The sequence below is a fragment of the Garra rufa genome, chromosome 4 (genome assembly GCF_049309525.1).
Source record: "Garra rufa chromosome 4, GarRuf1.0, whole genome shotgun sequence".
Lineage (NCBI taxonomy): Eukaryota > Metazoa > Chordata > Actinopteri > Cypriniformes > Cyprinidae > Garra > Garra rufa.
In genome coordinates, this window is record NC_133364.1 from 5,029,483 (window position 1) to 5,050,891 (window position 21,409).

The following is a 21,409-nucleotide window of genomic DNA, read 5'->3' on the forward strand; positions in this document are numbered from 1 at the left end:
TTCCACTGACAGAGCAGTGTGGAGACAAAAGCAGCCATTTTGGCAGAAAAAGCCACACCTACTGACTGCTTGTCAGCTATATGAGCAATCCAGCGCATCTATATTCCATCTTCATGGTCTTTAGAGAGCAAACAGAGAAAGAATGTGAGAGAGCGACAGAGATGTCATGTTAGAAGTGAGTGTAAAGGCAAAAGAAAGGGAGGCACAAAGCTTCAGGAAAAAAAAAGAGTGGCAGAAAAAAAGACTTAAGGAGTGCACAAAAGCAATGATTTCACTCCTTAGCAGCTTCAACTCCTGAGAGACATTCCTTTTGATGTAAAGGTTACTCAAACACATGACTCAAAAAAATGGATGAACCGTGAATATCAAGGGGTTGACTGCGTAACCTTCAGTCACCAGCACCCACTGGAAAACGTGAGAAAATGAATGAAGATTTGCATAGAGTGCAACAATGACATCCACTTTTTGTGACCTTGGCATTTTCCCCCATTCATTTTCACCACAGGCATTGGAAAAAATCCATAAAGGCAAAACACCAAAACAAATCAACCAGCTCTAACATTATAAACTTTTATTCAAAGCTAAATTTATGCAAAATTGTACTCTACTTGATGCATCCAACAAAGCATGGTACTACAAACTGTGGACTTTGTTATGACTGTCTATTGACAGTTATTTATTATTGGTTTATTGTAAATATTTAGCTATACAAGTAGTTCAAGAGAGGGGTTTAAGAGGGTGAATGACTCAATGTCGTCATTTGAAATTGTGCATGGGACTAAGTGGCTATTGCTAAACTCTTGCACTCTGGGTATTTTAATTCGGTGTACATTAAAACCGATTTACTGTGCCGTTTTTCTCTTGTTTGGAACAAGAAAGCAGACTGTCACATCCATATCTGACAAACCTGTTTATCCATCAGGTTCTTGGGATAAGGACCAATCTGTCACAAACAATGCAAAGCCTCTTGCAATATTAGACACATCAGATCATTCAAGAACACACACACACACACACACACACACACACACACACACACACACACACACACACACACACACACACACACACACACACACACACACACACACACACACACACACACACACACACACACACACACACACACAATTTGAATCCTGGCTGCATTAGCTTAAAGGGCAACACCATTTCCTGTCACCTTAGAATGTCAGCATGCAAAACGTAGTCAAAAGAGCACAAACCAAGCCACACATCTCTGCTCAGACATTTACAAATACCAAATACCAAAGTTATAACAACTTCTATGTCCATGGCGAAACATCAAACTTTGTCACACCGCCACGGATACGCCCTTTAACGAAAACTCAAGATCTTCGAAATTTAGCATCGCAAAGGCTTTAAGATTAGACTGACCAAATTTCATGTTGATATCATTAAATCTGTAGGAGGAGTTTGTTCCAAGTCATTTCATATTAATACGTGTAAATATGTGTGCGCAATATATCAAGTTTTCTGACTGTGTTCCAGGGGGCGCTGTAGAGGCCCTGAACCATGCCCGGGTCCCAGCCTCTGTGGCGTCCTGATGGCCGCAGATTCCAATGTGCCTGCAAATTTTCAAGAGTTTTTGAGCATGTTAAGGCCCCCAAAAGTGCCCGGAAGTTTGAGAGAAAAAAAAAGAAGAAGAATCCTTAGAAGAACAATAGGGCCCATTATGGGCTCGGGCCCTAATAATAATAATAATAAACGGAGCAGATACAAGAGGGTCCTCACACCATCGGTGCTCAGGCCCTAATGATTACTACCCTCTTATTCACAGTTTGAGTCATGCATCAAGATCAGCCCTGAAGGAAGAATAAAAAAAATGCTGTTATCAAATCTTGCGCATTAGCAATTGCAGGAGATCGTCTATAAATAATCAGGCATGACCGAAAGGCATTTATTTACATAGAATAAAGTAAAATTGCTGTGTGGTATAGCGGAAAAAGAAAAGAAGCATCAAATCGATTTCACTTAACATTCTTGTCAGTATTTGTTTGGCCCAAGGCGGATAACATATTTTTGTTGCGTCTTTTCAGCAGCGAGTGAGAGAAAATTCCATTACATGCCGCAGGTACATGGGTTTATTAGGCTGCGGATGACAAAAATCACATTCCACAATGACAATGGACAAAACTAAACAGATCAGACAGAATGGACAAATGCAGAGAAAGGAAAATCCTTTTAATACCAAACTCAATCTTAAAAGTAAGGTTTCACAACAATGAAAGATCCATTTTGGATTCTCCAATTCACCTTTCAATGAAAGGTTGTTCAATAAACATTAATAATCTAAAATAACAATTTTAAACTATAAAATTTACAAGGTTCTTAATGGAACCATAGATGCCAATAGAAAACATTTATTTTTAAGGGGAGACACTGCAGGCAAAAACACTGTTGCATGCACCTATCAGGTTTGAGATTTTGGGCTTTTTGGTTTTTCATAAAGTGCTTTTTTCAGACTAGTGGTTAGAAAACACCCAAAAGACACTGTTAAGTGTTTCTTTTATAGCACTTTATCTATTTGTGTCGATAGATTTCTACTACAATACATATTTTTAAAGGAGAACTTCGGTGTGATATTGACCTAAAGTGTATTGAATCATGATACCGAGTGTGAACGTACCTTGCATATTTCATCTCGGTTTGTGTCCAGCTGTCCGAAATCTGGGGTTAGTTAGCCGATGCTCACAACAGCTTGTCAATGAAAGTCAATCGGGCATCGAAGGAGCCATGTAAATAAATCACTGTTTTACGCCATTTACGAGGCACAAAGTAGCTCCACACTTCATCGGTAGACTTCCTAGGGCCCTGACATTTAAAACGAGACATTGAGAACTCAGAAAAAGCACCGGTAGTTTATTTACAAGAAGATTTATACAGACATCTTCCACCAGGAACAGAGCAGTCGCCGCCATCTTAAATGTAGTCACGATAAGTCGAGTGTCGAGCACGAAGGAAACTACAACCTGATACGTTGATAACCTGATAAATTCATTGGTGCTCCACACTCGATTTATCGTGACTACATTTAAGATGGCGGCGACTGCTCTGTTCCTGGTGGAAGATGTCTGTATAAATCTTCTTGTAAATAAACTACCGGTGCTTTTTCTGAGTTCTCAATGTCTCGTTTTAAATGTCAGGGCCCTAGGAAGTCTACCGATGAAGTGTGGAGCTACTTTGTGCCTCGTAAATGGCGTAAAACAGTGATTTATTTACATGGCTCCTTCGATGCCCGATTGACTTTCATTGACAAGCTGTTGTGAGCATCGGCTAACTGACCCCAGATTTCGGACAGCTGGACACAAACCGAGATGAAATATGCAAGGTACGTTCACACTCGGTATCATGATTCAATACACTTTAGGTCAATATCACACCGGAGTTCTCCTTTAAGGCCGTTTTCTCAAAATTCGTTTTTTCTCATACACGAGCCATAAATCTCATACACTGAGCCATCAAATAAACAGATCAGACAGAATGGATAAATGCATAGAATGGAAAATCCTTTCAATCCAAAACCCAACCTTAGATACACCTTTAAAAAATTGAGGTTTCACCACTTCTATATTGAATTCTCTAAAGAATCTTTCAATGAAAGGTTCTTAAATAAACATTTAATAGTCTAAAAGAACATTTACACTGTAAAATTTAATAGGTTTTAAATGGAACCATAGATGCCAATACAAAACATTTATTTTAAGGGGAGACGCTGTTTTTGCATGCACCCATCAAGTTTGCGATTTTGGGCTTTTTGGTTTTTCATAAAGTGTTTTTTCAGATTAGTGGAAAAAAAAAAGAGACACTGTTAAGTGTTTCTTTTATAGCACTTTATCTATTTGTGTCAATAGAATGCAACTACAATATAAATTTTTAAGGCCGTTTTCTCAAAATTATTTTTTTCTCATACACTGAGCTATACATCTCCACTTCAGTAGCACTTACACACACCAAACTTGACATTTTTATTCCTGTCTATAACCTGAAGGCTTTTACAGAGGGATTTGTTCATATATAGTTTGCTTTATTTTATACATTTTATTCCCCAAAAAGTGGTAAAAAATATAATGTTTCCTGTCAGTTCTAAGTTTTTTCTGAATTATGGTGTGTCAAAATGATATACCCAAAATCCCCTCTGTAAAAACTTTTGACTCTAATACAAAAATGTTGAAACTGACTTCATCCAGTTTGATTTTTGTACTAGAAATGCATGCAAATTAGATTTAATTAAATAATGCCTTACCTAATACCTAACTTTGTAATACAAAAAATGTTTGCGATTATCAATGTAATCAATTAACTGGGTAAGTAAGGTGATAACTATTATTTTTTTTTACCCTATTCACCTGCAGTGTCTCACCTTAAGTATGCATATGAAAATCAAAAATAAAATGAATGTAAATCCTGACAAATATTCAGGGAAACAGGACTAACTTGGTAAAATGAGTAATGATGTGACACAATTGATTGTGGCAATGTGGATTACTGTATATCTACCAACAGAACAAAAATCTATGCGAGACAACCATCACGCGCACTCCTGACCTCTTGAAATGGACAAAGGTGACGTACGGTTTAAAGGGTGCATGATCAATGTTCTGCAGAGACTGTTTATGTAATACACAGTCACTCATGGTGGGGCAAGAGGCGCATCTGTCTGTCAAAGCAGTGGTGACTCAGTTAAAACCCAGACTCATTCGTTCCCTCCTGTCATTGATTGTACCATCAACGCTCTTCCAGTGCAGGCTGTGCCTAATCTATTATATGGAGAAACCACACTCCTGTGATTTCACTAGTTATGTCTGCAGCTGGTCAGTTCTTTCCGAGGTTTATGATGGTTTTTGATCATGCATGAATGTGGTCACATGATTTTCTAAAAACTTGCTGGTCAGCGGTCAAACTAAAGACTACACTGCTTTCCTTACTTAGTTTTTTTGTCTTGTTTCAAGCCAAAACATCTACATTTTCTTAAATCAAAAAGAATACATTAAGTAAAAATTGTGTTCTTGTTTTCAGAAAAAACTAGTCAAATTTAAGTGAGTTTTTGCTTAGAACAAGCAAAATTATCTGCCAATGGGGGAAGCAAAAAAAATCTTATTTCAAACAGAAAAAAGTAAGAAAAGTAAAAGTAAGAAAAGCGTTTTTTGCAGTGTAGCTTTTAATATCTCACAAATGCATAAGCAATTTAGTCGTACACTCTAAAAATAAGGACGTTCTATAAGAATGATGCTATAGAACCGGGGTCGTCAACTGGCGGACTGCGGACCGCAAGATGCGTCCATGTGGACCGTGAAAGCTTTTGACATATTTAAATAAAAAAAATGCCAAACGCTAATTTCTAATAAATAAATTTATATTAAGCACACCAGGGTCAGCGTTTGGGTGCAATCTTCCGTGCAGTCATGAGAGCAGAGATCGGCGCATTGCGTACAGACAGATGTTGCTTTCACTGTTATTCAACTGCGCAATATGTTAAAGTGAAAGTAAAAACAGCGCTTCCAGTAACTGACGTGCACATTCTCTCAGAGACAATGACAGACGAATATACTTAATATGCTGATATTAATTTACTTCCCTAATATTTCTCTTGTGCACCGAACACAGTGGGGAAAAAATAAAAAGAACGTATTTTGTGTAGGCTAAGGGTTGTTTTTGAAAGTCTGTGTTTAAAATAATTCATTTTCATTGATGGCTGCAGTATTATTAGGGGTTAAGAAAGTCTTAATTATGATTTCAGGTTGTCGTAAATGTGGGGACTAAAAGGAAAGAATTGTGATGAAACTTTATAAGGCTATCCATTGAATAAATATGAGCGCTGCACGTTTCAAAGTCAGCTGCGGCGCTGCTTTTGATACCATTCTGATACGCCTCCTGCTGGAAGAGAATGATCTGCCATTTTCAATCAGCTCATATCAATCTTCTGTTGTCAAAAAGACCAATGTGAAAATCAGTCCTAGTTTTAGGCAGCAAACACAGAGTTGTAAATGTGAACTGATGGATCGACAAGATCATGTGTTAAACAAATTTAAACAATTAAGGCAGTAAAATATGTATATGTTAATTAATATAATACTTGATTGACAATAATTGTGTAAAATAATATACGAATTGATACTTTTGACTCTTGAAGGCTGGAATGTGAAGTTTATAATTTAAGAAATCTTTTTTGTTTTGTGAAACCTGCATCTGAATTGTAAATCATGCTTTTTACAGTCATTTTAATTATTTATTTATTTATTTATTTTTTGTTCAGGTCTTTAAAAAGGTATTTAAATGTCTAGAATTTAAGCTAAAATATACTGCAGAAACTCTTACTGGACCTCGAGCCGTTTTAGTTGAAGACCCCTGCTATAGAAGAACCATTTTGGGTTCTCCAAAGAACCTTTCAGCGAACAGTACCTAAAAGAATTTTTTTTTTTTTTTTGAGTGTGAAGAAAATTTTTAATAATCCAAGGAAGCATAAAGAAGCTTGTGTGGAATTGAAAGATTCTGTGGATGTTAAAAAATCCTTCACAGAACCATTGATGCCACTGAAAAAACATTATTTTTATAGGCACAGTTCCTTGTAACAGATACAATGAGGGGTTACTCCCTGTATGACTACCTAAACAGTCTTTCGGATTTTTTTCTATTTGAATATTTTATCAAATGTTATTTATTCCTGCGATTTCAAAGCAGAATTTTTAGCAGAATTTCTCCAGTCACATGATCCTTCAGAAATCATTATAATATTCTGATTTATTATTATTATTATTATTGTTGTTGAATAACAGCTGAGCAGAATTTTTCAGGCTTCTTTGATGAATAGAAAGTTCAGAAGAAGAGCATCTATCTGGAATAGAAGTATTTTATAACATTATAAATGTCTTTATCATCACGTTTGATCAATTTAAAGCATCCTTGCTAAATAAAAGTATTAATCTCTATAATTTTTTCCCCAAAGAATGAAATACATTAAACTGACTCCAAGCTTTTGAATGATAGTAATGATAGTAATGTTACAAAAGCTTTTTATTTCAGATAAATGCAGATCTTTGAATCTTTCCATTTAAAGAATTCCAAAAATGTACTCAACAGTTTTAAATATTGATAATAATAATAATAATAATAATAATAATATAAAAAAATGTTTCTTGAAGAGCAAATCAGCATATTAGAATGATTTTTAAAGGATAATGTGACACAGGAATAAATTGCATATTTTAAAATATTCAAATAAACAAGCAGTTATTTTAAATAGTAAAAATTGTTCACAATATTTCTGCTTTTGCCGTATTTTGGATCAAATAAATGCAGACTTGGTGAGCGTAAGAGACTTTTAAAAAACATTAAAAACCTTACTGTTCAAAAACGTTTGACTGGTAGTGTGTTATTCAGATAAATGTGATTGCATCTGATAAAACATATATTTTTGCTCAGTGTCTTTTAATCAACTCTTGTTAATTTTTAGTGATTTTTTTTCATTATTCCAAAAACTGGACAAACTTATGTTTGTGAGACACTTTGCTTGAAAAGTGTTTTACTTTCAAAGAAGCAACACTTCATTTGCAATCGAATGCACTGACATTTAGGGTCACTGTATTGAGGATGGAGAGATTGTCAATTTTTCTCTTCCGTAAGCGAGAAGGCATGCATTAATGTCCATTCCCCTACGAGCATGTGAAACAGGACACTGGCCCCGTGAGTACTCTTGCTTTTCTGGGTCAGGAAGACAGGAGCCAAGGCGAGAGTAGTCATTTGTATATGTGTGTCTGCGGACACACTTGTGAATTTTGAGCCCTTTGAGACCCTAGCATGCATCTCCATCTCGGACCACACACACACCTCGGTGACCTCCAACAAATGTTTGCTGAGCAAGCGAAAACCTTCACTGCGGTAATGAGAATCCACTTCCAAAACCTCATCCCCTCATCCACACCCAAAAAAGAAAGTGGAAAGAAAAACATGATTTCTCCCCCATCCCCCCGAGAGTGTCACCTCTCACGACCTTCTGCGTGAAAACACCCCTCTTAAGCAGCTGATATAAATGTATGAGCAGAGAAATAAAAACAGACTTGAAACAAGGTAGATAAAAAATTGAACAGACCTCCTCTTCTCTCACCCCATCCGAAATTAATGTGCAGATACAGGCTACACTTTTTTTTTCTGCCTCACTGCTCGTCAACGTCTAATTCTGACCTTCAAACGCACTCTCCTTTCAAGTGCCCTTCTGACAATATGGCAGCTGATGCTTTCGAAACAGAAATGCACTGATATAAAGTACCACTCCTCTGTACATTTTTAATGAAATTCAGAGGAGGAAAATTTACTAAGCACTGTCACTATGCACCAAAAAGCAATTAAGAACTGATAAATCCGTCCAAACTGATAAGACTTCAAAGAAATTCATTAGATTAGGATTTTGCTTTTTGTTTCGTTTCATTTCATCAAAACTGTGCAACACAAATATCTATCTCCATAAATTTACCACTGCAAGTGCTTAACTGGAAACACTAACAAACTGAGGGATGAGATGTTACGGATGCGGTCGATACGGCTAAACATGCATTAAAACCAGAACAATTCCATTAAAAGACATTAAAGGATTTGTTCACTACGAAATGAAAATTTCCTGATAATTTGCTTACCCCCATGTCATCCAAGATATGTCTTTCTTTCTTTAGTTGCAAATAAATTTAAGGAAAGGTTTTTAAGGAAACATTCCAGGATTTTTCTTCATTATAGTAGACGGGTAGAAATTGCAATTTCAATGCAGCTTCAAAGGGCTCTACACGATCCCAGCCAAGGAATATTGGTCTTATCTAGCGCCATTTTCTAAAAAAAAAAAAAAAAAAACACAAATGCTCATGTTGCACTACCTCCTCATGTTGGAAAGGTCATGGTTGATGTAGGCGTAAGTACCAACCCAGTGTTTCCAAAGGGAATGTGCAAAAAAAGTCAAGATTTTACTTAATTCCACACGTAAATTTTACTTAAATGTTAGTTCAAAAACGTACATTTACTTGTATTTTCAGTGTAGTACTCGTAGCAAGGGTTATTTTAATTTATACAATAAATAAAAATAATTAAAAACAGAAAAAGCAAGCTAGTGTTAGAGGCCTAAAAATAGATAGATCATAATTTGCTCACCCCAAGATATGTCTATCTTTCTTTAGTTGCAAAGAAATTAAGGTTTTTAAGGCAAACATTCCAGGATTTTTCTCCATTATAGTGAACTTCAATGGTGGCAAACGGTAGAAATCGCAGTTTCAATGCAGCTTTAAAGGGCTCTACATGATCCCAGCCCAAGGTCATTTGTGACCCTGGACCACAAAACCAGTCATAAGGTTAAATTTTACAAAACTGAGATATATACAGCATATGAAAGCTCAATAAATAAGCTTTCTATTGATGTATAGTTTGTTAGGATAGGACAATATTTGGCCGAGATACATCTATTTGAAAATCTGGAATATAAGGGTGCAAAAAAATCAAAATACTGAGAAAATCACCTTTAAAGTTGTCCAAATTTAGTTCTTAACAATGCATATTACTAATCAAAAATTACATTTTGATAGGTTTACATTAGGAATTTTACAAAAAATCTTAATGGAACATGATCTTTACTTAATTTCCTAATGATTTTTGACATAAAAGAAAAATCAATAATTTTGACCCATGCAATGTATTTTTGGCTATTGCTACAAATATACCCCAGCGACTTAAGACTGGTTTTGTGGTCCAGGGTCACATTTAAAAAAACAAAAAACAAGAGCATATACTTTTTAACCACAAATGGCCGTCTTGCACTAGCTCTGCGATGCACGTCCGCAACTTCACGCATTACGTAATCATCTTAAAAAAATTGTCATCTTCAAGAATGGGCTAAAAATCCATCTTTATTTGACCTTCTAACTCTAGCACACTCTGTTCTTTATTAAAAAAACTTGCCCTTTTAGACTTAGACTCTGTTTTCTTAAAAAAGTAGTATACTTTTTGTATTCTATTTATCCATCTATTTTAAGGCTTTTAACACTAGCTTGCTTTTTCTTTTTCTATTTTCTTTTTATTTATTATATAATTTAGAATAACCCTTGCTACAAGTACTACACTGAAAAAACAAGTAAATTTACTTTTTTTGTATGCACATTTTTTTAAGTAAAATTTAAGTATGGAATTAAGTCAAATCTTGACTTTTTTTGCACATTCCCTTTGTAAACACTGGGTTGGTACTTATGCCTACGCCAACTGTGACCTGTCCAACGGGACGAGCTAGTGCAACATGAGCATTTGTGATTTAAAAATATATACATTTTAATTTTACTTTTAGAAAATGACAGATTGTTTCGCTAGATAAGACCAATACTCCTTGGCTGGGATTGTGTAGAGCTCTTTGAAGCTGCATTAAAACTGCAGTTTGGACCTTCAACTGGCTGATCCCCATTGAAGTCCTCTTTATGGTGAAAAATCCTGGAATGTTTTCCTCAAAAACCTAAATTTCTTTTCGACTGAAGAAAGACATGAACATCTTGGATGACATAAGGGTTAGTAAATTATCAGGAAACTTAAATTCTGGAATGAGCTAATTCTCTAAAAGATTAGATTAAAATTCAATATTTAAATTGAAAATTCCTCTTTTTTTGTTTCATCTAAAAGAGTGAAATGAAGAGGACCAGATCTCTCCACATGAGCTCAGGAATAGCGGCTTATGTAACCCACACAATTCTAAATATACTGATGCAGGACTGGCCGTGGAGGAGTGGAGTGAACTACATGATAAGATCCAGAACAACAAATGCATGAACAGAGGTCAGGGGGCTCTTGCATCGCTTGGTTTTATAATGAGATGCTAATAGGGCAAGAATGTGTTGTAGGAAGACAGCAGAGAAAGAATTTGTTAGAGATGCATGGGATAGAGAACTGAGCCGTTCACACTTAATTGAAGTGAACGAGAGATAAAAAGCATTTCTGGTCTTTGAAAAAGAACATTTTATAACTAGATTTCTAGGCAAAAAGCTTAGCTTAAATTGGAGAAAAACATATTTAACTGAGACATTAAACAAACCATTATTACTCTCTTTCTCTTTCCCAAAAATGTGGTCTACCTAGTGCACTAGGTTTTCAAAGACAGCCACTGTAACCAGAAACATCCATTGCGCAATATTTAAACTTAAAGAGATCACACAGTGGTCAATGCCATTTCGGTGTCCGCAGCCAATAACCTTGAGACATCAAGTGAATGACAGACTGACCATCACACAATCAACTTGTGAAAAAAAAAAAAAAAACAGCCTGCAGGCATTGGGAGGCTTATTTTAGCAAGCAGCAAGCAATGGAAACCATTAAAGATGCAGGAGCAAAGAAAACCTGACTGGACCAGGTCAGCTATGGGCTGTTCATCCCCACAATTTCACCCATAGTCCCTGAACGGCAATGCTTTCAAAGACACCTGATGGCCCATGAGAGATGCATAAAGCAATCAATTTTTGACCTTATAGTCAGTCTTGTCATCTCCAACTGGAGCTATGCATTGATTTGCACCATAAACTGTGCAGAAAAATCAAACTGTCAATCAAAAGGAAAACAAAATTAGAGGCGCAATGACAGCTGAATTGTATGGAAGCCTTTTTCTGCGACTGAATTAAAAAAGTAATTGTGGCTTTTTATCTCACAATTCTGACTTTTCCTCACAATTGTGAGTTTGCAATTTTTTTTTCAGAATTGCGTCATATAAACATGCAATTCTGACTTTTTTCTATATCATGTAATTCTGACTTGATTTCTCAGAATTGCAAGTTTATATCATGCAATAGTGACTTTATTTCTCAGAATTGCAAGTTTATTTATTTCATGCAATTGTGACTATTTCTCAGAATTGCAAGTCTATATCATGCATTTGCGACGTTATTTCTCAGAATTACACGTTTATTTCATGCAATTGCAACTTTATTTCTCAGAATTGCAAGTTTATATCATGCAATTGTGACTTTATTTCTCAGAATTGCAAGTTCATATCATGCAATAGTGACTTTATTTCTCGGAATTACAAGTTTATATCATGCAATAGTGACTTTATTTCTCAGAATTGCAAGTTTATTTCATGCAATTGCGACTTTATTTCTCAGAATTGCAAGTTCATATCATGCAATAGTGACTTTATTTCTCGGAATTACAAGTTTATTTCATGCAATTGCGACTTTATTTCTCAGAATTGCAAGTTCATATCATGCAATAGTGACTTTATTTCTCGGAATTACAAGTTTATTTCATGCAATTGCGACTTTATTTCTCAGAATTGCAAGTTTATTTCATGCAATTGTGACTTTATTTCTCAGAATTACAAGTTTATATCATGCAATTGTTACTTGACTTCTCAGAATTGCAAGTTTATATCATGCAATTGTTACTTTACTTCTCAGAATTGCAAGTTTATATCATGCAATTGCCACTATTTCTCAGAATTGCGAGTTTATATCATGCAATTGTGGCAATTTTTCAGAATTGCTAATTTATATCATGCAATTACAACTTTATTTTTCAGAATTGCGAGTTTATATCTCGGAATTCTGACTTTATTTCTCAGAATTTATATCTCACAATTCTAAGAAAACAAGTCAGAATTGCAAGTTTGTATATGCAACATATCTTGTAGATTATTCGTGGAGGCATTTTAAAATGAGCATCTATTGAAAAACAGAACTATTCTGCATCTTCCAGTTTATATCTCGGAATTCTGACTTTATTACTTGCAGTTGTGAGTTTATATCTTACAATTCTGAGTAAAAAAATGTAGAATTGCGAGTTTGCATATGCAACATATCTTGTAGACTATTTGTGAAGGCATTTAAAAACGTTCATCTATTGAAAAACAGACATATTCTGCATCTTCCAGCCACTGAGACGGCTCCATGTGGCAGCTGAATTTCTGAAATGTGACTGGACAGTTCAGTGTGATGCATGTGTGTCTGTAGACAGGGGAGAAAAGGCCAGTGCGGCCCATCTGCTGTGTGTGAGAGCGTCGTGTGAAAGAGAAACATGCTGAGGGAGAGATGGATAGAGAGAGAGAATACTGGCACAGGTTTCATCCACTTGAAGTTTTAGGTCAGACATGGCTTTATCAATTAAATTTTAAGTGCAACCTCATGAACATGCGTGTTTTGAAACGCTGGACGACAACTCAACAATGCAAATTGGGCATTTTCAGCAATGCTTGTACTTGATAATAATAATAACAGTTCCTGGATGTGGTGTTGGAGAATTTTGAAATTGCAGCCTGCCAAGTGACAAACACCTCATAAATTAAAGCAGTTAGTCTACCCCTGAACTAAAATCAGATGCAAGTCACCAAGTAGCTGACTACACTGAGAGCTTTTTCAAAATGCTGTCAAGTACTGCAACTGTTTGTGCTTTGTTTCTCCCCGGCGTTGTTGTATTTTTACCTGAATTTCCATGCCCTGTTCCAGTAAGCGTTTGGCTTGGTTCTCCACCTCCAGTCGAGCTCGACTGATGAACAGCAGGTCATTTTCTATGACGTCAATACCTGATAGATCAACACCTTGGGACAGGTAGTCTGCAAGAGATGGAACAAAACATTTTTTGTTAGATTTTAAGCTTTTGTTGAAAATTTGTTGTTCTTTTCTGTCATTCTACAATATTGGTGCTGTTCCACAACCCAAAAAACATTTAAAAAGCATTTAAGTATTCAAATCTTAGATTTTTTTTTAGAATCATTCTATTATCTATTGAAACCCACAATAATATTTATAATATTAGTAAGCTTAATATCAATAAAATCATCATTTATTGGGTACTTTCAATTGGAAAGGCTGTCCTGAAACCTAACTCCTACATTTCAACTTAAAAAAAAAATATTGAAATAATAAATAAAAAAATAAGTATCTTTTTGATTCTTTTAAAAAGTTAAAAATATATATTTATTTTACATTTCCTTTGTAAATTATGAAAAATTATGTAAAAAAAAAAATGGGCCGAGATTTTAACTTTATAGAAAAACTGCTAATTTTATTACAGTGACTTTGACTTTTTTGTATTTTAGTATGTTTTAGTAGTGTTTTAGTATGCAAGTTAAAATTCTGTAATGTAATGTGGTTGCTACCATAAAATAAAGTATACTGAATTATCAGCTAAGATGTTATGACAGTTTTCGGTTTGATGTATATTTAAATTAATAAATCCTTAACTTTGAAATCAGTATAATGAATAAATCACACTTGAAATATTGTTAAAAAATTAATTGTTATGGATTTACCTCTGCAAAAAATGTAATAAAATAGCAAAAAATATATATTTACAAACTAGATGCAAGCCAAATCTTAACAGGCCAATATAACCCTTCTAATTAAATCGATCTAAAAATATAAGAAAATTAACTGCACAATTGCAAAAAATATGTGGCTTGGATATTATACAATTTGCATACATACAAATGTTTTGGCAAAATAATTTTTTTCCAAGCCGTTTCCAACTCTGACTTTGGATTTTTTTTTCACAAACAGTCATATGTTTATGTGACAGATAACGTGTCGTACGGAGGACGAGTGTGTTTGCACAACCCTAGGAGCCCGTTTGAGCCGTTAGCATGAAACCATCTTCTTCGCAATTGTCTGCACTAAGCAGGGGGTCTGGAAGCCACTCGACCCACCGTCGCAGCGGGCTGTGAAAATTATGCTTGATTTAGGTTTTCAGTGTGAAACACATCAAAAACTGCTTCAGAAAGTACTCGAACAATGCTTGTGTTGGCAGCTTCCTACTTAGGGCTGATTAAACTCATCGAAAAGAGCAAAGCGTTTATTTAGACGGCAGCATGCCCTTGGAATTAATGCATTGGCAAGTAGGGCAGCAGCTCCTAGGAGGAGGCTGAACGTCTCAGTTACACCTGAAAATATTTCAACTGGGAGACCAGCTGTTAATCACAAAGGTGCGCTCATTCAGGTAGTCATTGATTTGACAACACCTGTCCTCTCAGAAAACACCTGCCACAAAAAATGTTAAAAGTATTTCTAATAAATACAAATTGTTCATGCAAGAAGAGCATGCATGAGAAAACTGAATTTGTGAACTTTCAAGAGAAGACTGTGTAGCTGTACACATCTCTAATAAATACATGTTTTAATAAGGGGTACTCTTGAGGCCGATCGCAGTAAGCATTATCTGCCGATCCGATCACCGATCTCCGATACTGATCTTTTTAAAGCCTTATTTTTATCATGTAGAATGCTTTATAGTGAAACTCCAAGCAGGATTTTTTAATTTGAGGGGTGAATTTTAGACATTTAAGGATCTCACCTAAATGTTTGATCATGCAGTGCATTTTTTATTTTTTCGAATTGTGCAGTTATTGCACAATAGCTTACACACAACACAAGCCTGGTTTCCACAAACGCATCCATTATTACCCATTACTTTGATTTCAAATCCAAATATGGTTATTGAAAATGCTTTTTCAACATTTGTGATTCATTTTTTCACAGTAATCTTTCATATACAAGTTTAAACACAATAAATATAAGGAACACATTATTCAATGCTTTTTACTTTTGCATTTACTTCTAGATTTATATATTAGGTTGCCCAAGCAAATGGCAAAACATTTAAACTGCTTATGTTATCACAAACATTATAAATTAGTCAGTTCTACTGCCTTTACTTTTGCATTAAATATTTATTACAAGCAATCCTGTTGTTAATAATGAACAGTTTTCCCACCTCCACGAGTGCCATATATTTTTGCCTTGTTTATCTAAAAATGCTCTTTTCCTTTAAACCTAGCCAAAACCTATATGCATTGACTGTGAAAGACAGTAGATTTTAGTTATATGCATTTATGGTGTAATTATGACATTTTCGTGTCAATGCGCTATCATATTAATACTATTTAAGACTATCTCTGCACTGCTGCAGACGCACCCCTCCTAGAACAAAAATCTGAACGCCGTCTGTCATTTTGACAGATTACACTGCAGGTGATCTATAGTAAATTGTAACTGGTGGCAGCAGAGCACTGGATCCAGAACAAAAATGAAACTGTCACAACAAATCTTTTGCTATGCATTTACTATGCACATGCGAGTACCCAGTTTAAACTACAGCGATCTATCATGCCACATTAAAGAGCGCCAAAACGGTATTTATTGCTTGAATTTCCTAATGAAATGGACACAATTTGAAATCTGAGATTTTTTCATGTTGAAAGCAACAAAGCACAGAGCTTAAGCTTTTTGTGATTTATTGGATAGGAGCACTACTGCTCATTCATAAACTGAAAACAGCATAGACCAAAAGATCGATTGAGATTTAAGAATAGATATTGATTCATAAAAATAAGAATCTATTAAAATCGAGAAATCGATTGTTTTTCGTTTGTTTAAGTGTCCTTCAGGTGTGGTGTTGAACATAAAAATTGACGCAGTCTCTGTTCATCTGTTCTCTTCATAAATAATATGCATAAGCCTATACAGTATGCTTGTCCTGTAGGTTCATGATTAAAAATGAAAATGTGAACAAAAATAAAGGCAATTAAATGTGTTATTATAATTAAAATATGAAAATTAAAATAACGGACAATGTGGAAGTCTAATGCTGCCTTCATGTGTTATGGGAAAGATGATGCTTTCCACTTGTGAAGTGGAAATTACCAGTGTGTCGTGTTCAGGTGCTTTTGTTGTCATAGCGAAGAGAAACATGGCGGACTCGGAATTTGTCCTCACATGCTACTTGGGTAAAACGGTTATAAACTCCCTAATGCATCTGCTAATAAAATAACATGAGAAAATTGCCTCCTTCAGAACACTGTACCGCACAGCACCCTACTGAAAGCAAGCCAAGACGAGCTAGCATCTTCTCTTAATGGTATTTTTAAAGACAACAATACGTTTAAATAGCGACGTTATTAAAATTATTTATGCCACAGCATTATGGGGGCTACTAACTAACCAACTAAACAGCAGAGAACTTTTAACATCATGCAATGCTTACCATTCAGTATAGTTTCGTTGCTGTCCGCCATGTTGAAAGGTCAAAGTTTATTCCATCTCGGCAGCTCGGTTATCATAAAAAATTTTGAGCTTTCCAGTGGAAATTACAACGTGAGTGGGTGTTCATGTGCAATTTCGATGTCGGATTTTGGTATTTACCATAATTACGATAGCACATGAAGGAAGCATAAAGCAACCTCTGGTGTGCGCGCTTTGTTGACTTCAGGAGAGCGAACACTCAGCATGCTCCTCTGACCATCAATGGTGCGTCTGTGGAGAGAGTGAGCAGCACCAAGTTCCTGGGTGTGCACATCACTGAGGATCTCTCCTGGACAAACAACACCACTGCACTGGCTAAGAAATCACAGCAGCGTCTCTACTTCCTCCGCAAACTGAGAAGAGCAAAAGCACCAGCCCCCATCATGTGCACATTCTACCGAGGAACCATCGAGAGCATCCTGACGAGCTGCATCACTGTGTGGTTTGGAGCCTGCAATGCGTCCTGCCAAAAAACTCTCCAACGCATAGTCAGAGCAGCTGAGAGGATCATTGGTGTCCCTCTCTCCAGGACATCTATAGCACCCGTCTCACCAAAAAAAGCCCTCTGCATAGCAGCAGATCCATCCCACCCTATGCAAAGCTTCTTCAGCCTGCTGCCATCAGGGAGGAGACTGCGGAGTCTCCAGGCCAGGACCAGCAGACTGAAGGACAGCTTCACCCATCAGGCTGTCAGGAAGCTTAACTCTTTACCGGCTCTGCCCCCACTCCCTTCTGCCTCACAAACTTCATGAACTATGAACTGTGACACACACACACACACACACACACACACACACACACACACACACACACACACACACACACACACACACACACACACACACACACACACACACACACACACACACACACACACACACACACACACACACACACACACACACACACACACACACACACACACACACACACACACACACACACAGTCACTTGTGTAGTTTGGTGCTCTGCTAACTACCTCTTACTACACACAGACTACCTCTAAAGACTTGTCTGCTATAACTGTCACTTTATTACACTTATAAGCTCCTTTTGCACCTTATTCTTTTTGCATTTGCACTACTCTGTCCGGTTTGCACTGTGCCATGTGCCCTTACTTGTATATCGTTTTAGTTTTTTTTTTAATATATTATATGTATAATTGTATTTATTTGTATTTTTAAATTCCTACCTTTGGTATTTAATGTTACGTGTATGCACCTAGGGTCTGAGAGTAACGCAATTTCAACTCTCTGTATGTCCGGTACATATAGCAGAATTGACAATAAAGTTGACTTTGACTTTGACTTTTGACTTTGACTTTATAGTCTCCAGGAGAGCATGTGAGCTCCGAATGGTTAAACACTTGAAATAATTAAAAAAGAAATGCAATTTGTAAACTTTAGCGACGATGCGACACTGCCTCTATTGTGCAAGTAACAATCCCAGTGTCAACTGTGCAGCTGCGATGTGGTGATTGGAAGTCATTTGAGCACTTTGAAAGAGAAAGAGATGGCCATCATTCACTTGTGCTGTTTGTGAAATTGCATCTCACATAAGGTTTTTGAATGCCTTTATAAGTTCTTTAACTAAGAATTATGAATTGTACCTCACCTTCAGCATTATAATTGTTTTACCTGCGCCGCACAGAGACTGAGACAGTGCCGCTGCAAGTCGTGCCAAACCTCTCACGGCAGGTGCGTCATCAACTTTATGAGATCGGTCTTTTTAGAGATTGCCGATCAAAGGGATTATCGGCCGATAGTAATCTGTAGCCGATCAAACGCAGCACCATTAGTTTTTATGCCACACTGTGAACTTTAAAGAGTGGAAGATTCTTGCAAGTAATTGAGAGGGAAAGAAACAGCGTCTCTAAACACAGGGTGCCATCCTGAACAGGCCTCTGAACAGACAGCCTATGAGTCAGAGATGCTGACTGATACGGATACAGTGGCACCAAGCAGAACAATGTCACTACATAGATCCACTCATTAGCGCCTTCTGAGGGCACACACACCAGCTGACGACTCTGTGACTCGACTCGCTGACTGCTAACAGAGATATCATAAAGAACCCAATGCTGTCTCATTAGAAGAGGTCAGATATCTCGCAGTGGAAATGGCTCCATGCTGTAGCACCCAGATGCTAAGACGCGACCTTGAGGTTGTGGTTCAAAATTTGGAGAGATCGAAAGCTGTAGGAAACAGGTGGCTTCTACACAGGAACGCGGAGGGGGAATCTTTGGCTCTTGTTTGTACAGGTAGGCCCAAAGCCAGAATAAAATCAACGATCCCTGCCAAAAAAAACCTTGTGTTGAGGCGCAATTTAATTTCACCTCATTTTCACCCTCACCTACTTCACCCTTCGAGAGTGCAACAATGATTGCATTGTCCTAGAAGAAAACCACAATACTGAAGGAGGACTTTCAATTAGCATGCTATCATTTGCACTTTAATAACAAGTGCTGAAACTGTTGCATGCCGTTTTTAGAGGACAAATGGTTGCACGGATATAACGTGACATGATGATTTTGTAACTTGGGCTAGATTTGTAATGCCATGCTAGTAGGGCTGTGCAATCAAATTAATCAAAATTGCAGTGGGGCCTTTTGCGATAATTAAACTGCAAAAGGCAGAGGTTTAATTAAATATAGCATGCATGTGATGCATTCTTCATAAAAGGGATAGCACTCTGCTGTGTATGTAATCTACTGCTCATACTTGCTTAAACTCTCATGTTTTTACACAATATTGTGTTTCAAATGCAAAATAATAGGTGGGTAATTTTTTTTTTTTTTTAAACGATATGAAACAATATTGATTCGTAAATGCCAAGAATTGATTAGTCAGTTAATGAATGGAACATTGTAGCACTTCTCGCATCCAATAAATTGCAATAAGCTTTGTTACTTTTGATATATAACAAAGTCTCAGTTTTCAAATTCTGTCCATTTTATTATAGTATTCAAACAATAAATGCCGACTTTTAATAGCTGTTTGATATGGCGTGACAGATTGCGGAAGCACGAGGTGCGCATGAACATCTCCTCCACTTTAATACCAGTTTCAGCACGAAATAAACACGAATAAACCTTTAAAAGGTATGTTAAAAGAAAGAGTACAACATACCAAAATCCATATCCTGTCTCATATAATCGCTTAATCAACCATGCAAAGTTGTCAATATAACAGCTTATAAACAATGTCACGTAACGTTACATTTACCTCAGAAAAATGTACCTTTAAGCAGTAAGATTTTTAATGTTTTTAAAAAAAATATATATTTTCTGCTCACCAGGCCTGCATTCATTTGATCCAAAGTACAGGAAAGACAGTACAATTTAGAAATATTTTTACTGTCTAAAATAACTGCTTTCTATTTGAATATATTTTAAAATGTAATTTATTCCTTTGATTTCAAAGCTGAATTTTCAGCATCATTACCCCAGTCACATGATTTTTCAGAAATCATTCTAATATTCTGATTTGCTGCTCAAAAAAATATTTATTATTATTATTATTATGTTATCAGCTATATATACTTTTTTAAATCAGATTTTTAGAAGATAATCTCTTTTAAACCATAACTATAAACCATAACTTTTGGCCGACTATCATAAGCATGTTTATGAGACCATCACGAAGCGATTGTGAAGTGTGATGCAAGTGCGTGACTTCTAGCTTCAGAAGATTCAGTATTTTTCCCCTCACACAAACCTATTGTTTCGCTTGAGAAGACACTTTCTAAAATCATTGCTTGTGTTCACCTGAAGAAAGAAAGTCATCCAGGACGGCAAGAGGTTAAGTAAAAAATATATCTTTGAGTTAAATGTACCTTTAAACACGCAAAGGCATACAGCAGACACCCTGCAGCGAGCAATAAGAAATGCACTAGTAACTGTTTTGAATGCAGTGACAGCTTCTCTCTCCATAACCAAATCATGCAGAGGTCATGGAGGTCAGAGGGGATGCCCGAGGGAGGGGCACAGGTGCTCGTTCAATCACTGTTCTTGACTCGGTACTTTCGGCGTTGGAGATAAAAGACACTCGTATGACCATGTGTCGGCTCTTCGCAGATCCTTCCTTTTTGTAGAGGCACTAGAGGACTGTAGGCTCAGCATCAATCACAGTTATTACCTGCATTTATCTGGAATGGAGCACAACAGCCACTCCACAGAGAGAAGGTGCGGCGTGCAATATAGTGTAAAACGATTCTAACTGTGACCTTGGAAATGCAATTTTTTTCCTATTACGGTGTAAAAAAAGAAGGGACCGATAAGAAACATTAGCGCAAATTCAATATGGGGTCTGTCTGAGAAGGTGATTCCCACAAAGCGGGGCACTCAATTTGTTTGAGATTAAAACGAAAGTGAAAAA

At 36.4% G+C, this 21,409-nt stretch overlaps 1 protein-coding gene across 1 annotated transcript in view; it reads right to left on the reverse strand.

The window, feature by feature from the left end:
- LOC141333441 (conserved oligomeric Golgi complex subunit 5-like) overlaps nt 1-21,409 on the reverse strand; it is a 104,885-nt gene that overhangs the window by 58,048 nt on the left and 25,428 nt on the right. Inside the window, exon 7 of the mRNA XM_073838457.1 lies at nt 13,440-13,570. Within this exon, the coding sequence (XP_073694558.1) occupies nt 13,440-13,570 (131 nt within the window). The remainder of the gene's footprint in view (nt 1-13,439; nt 13,571-21,409) is intronic.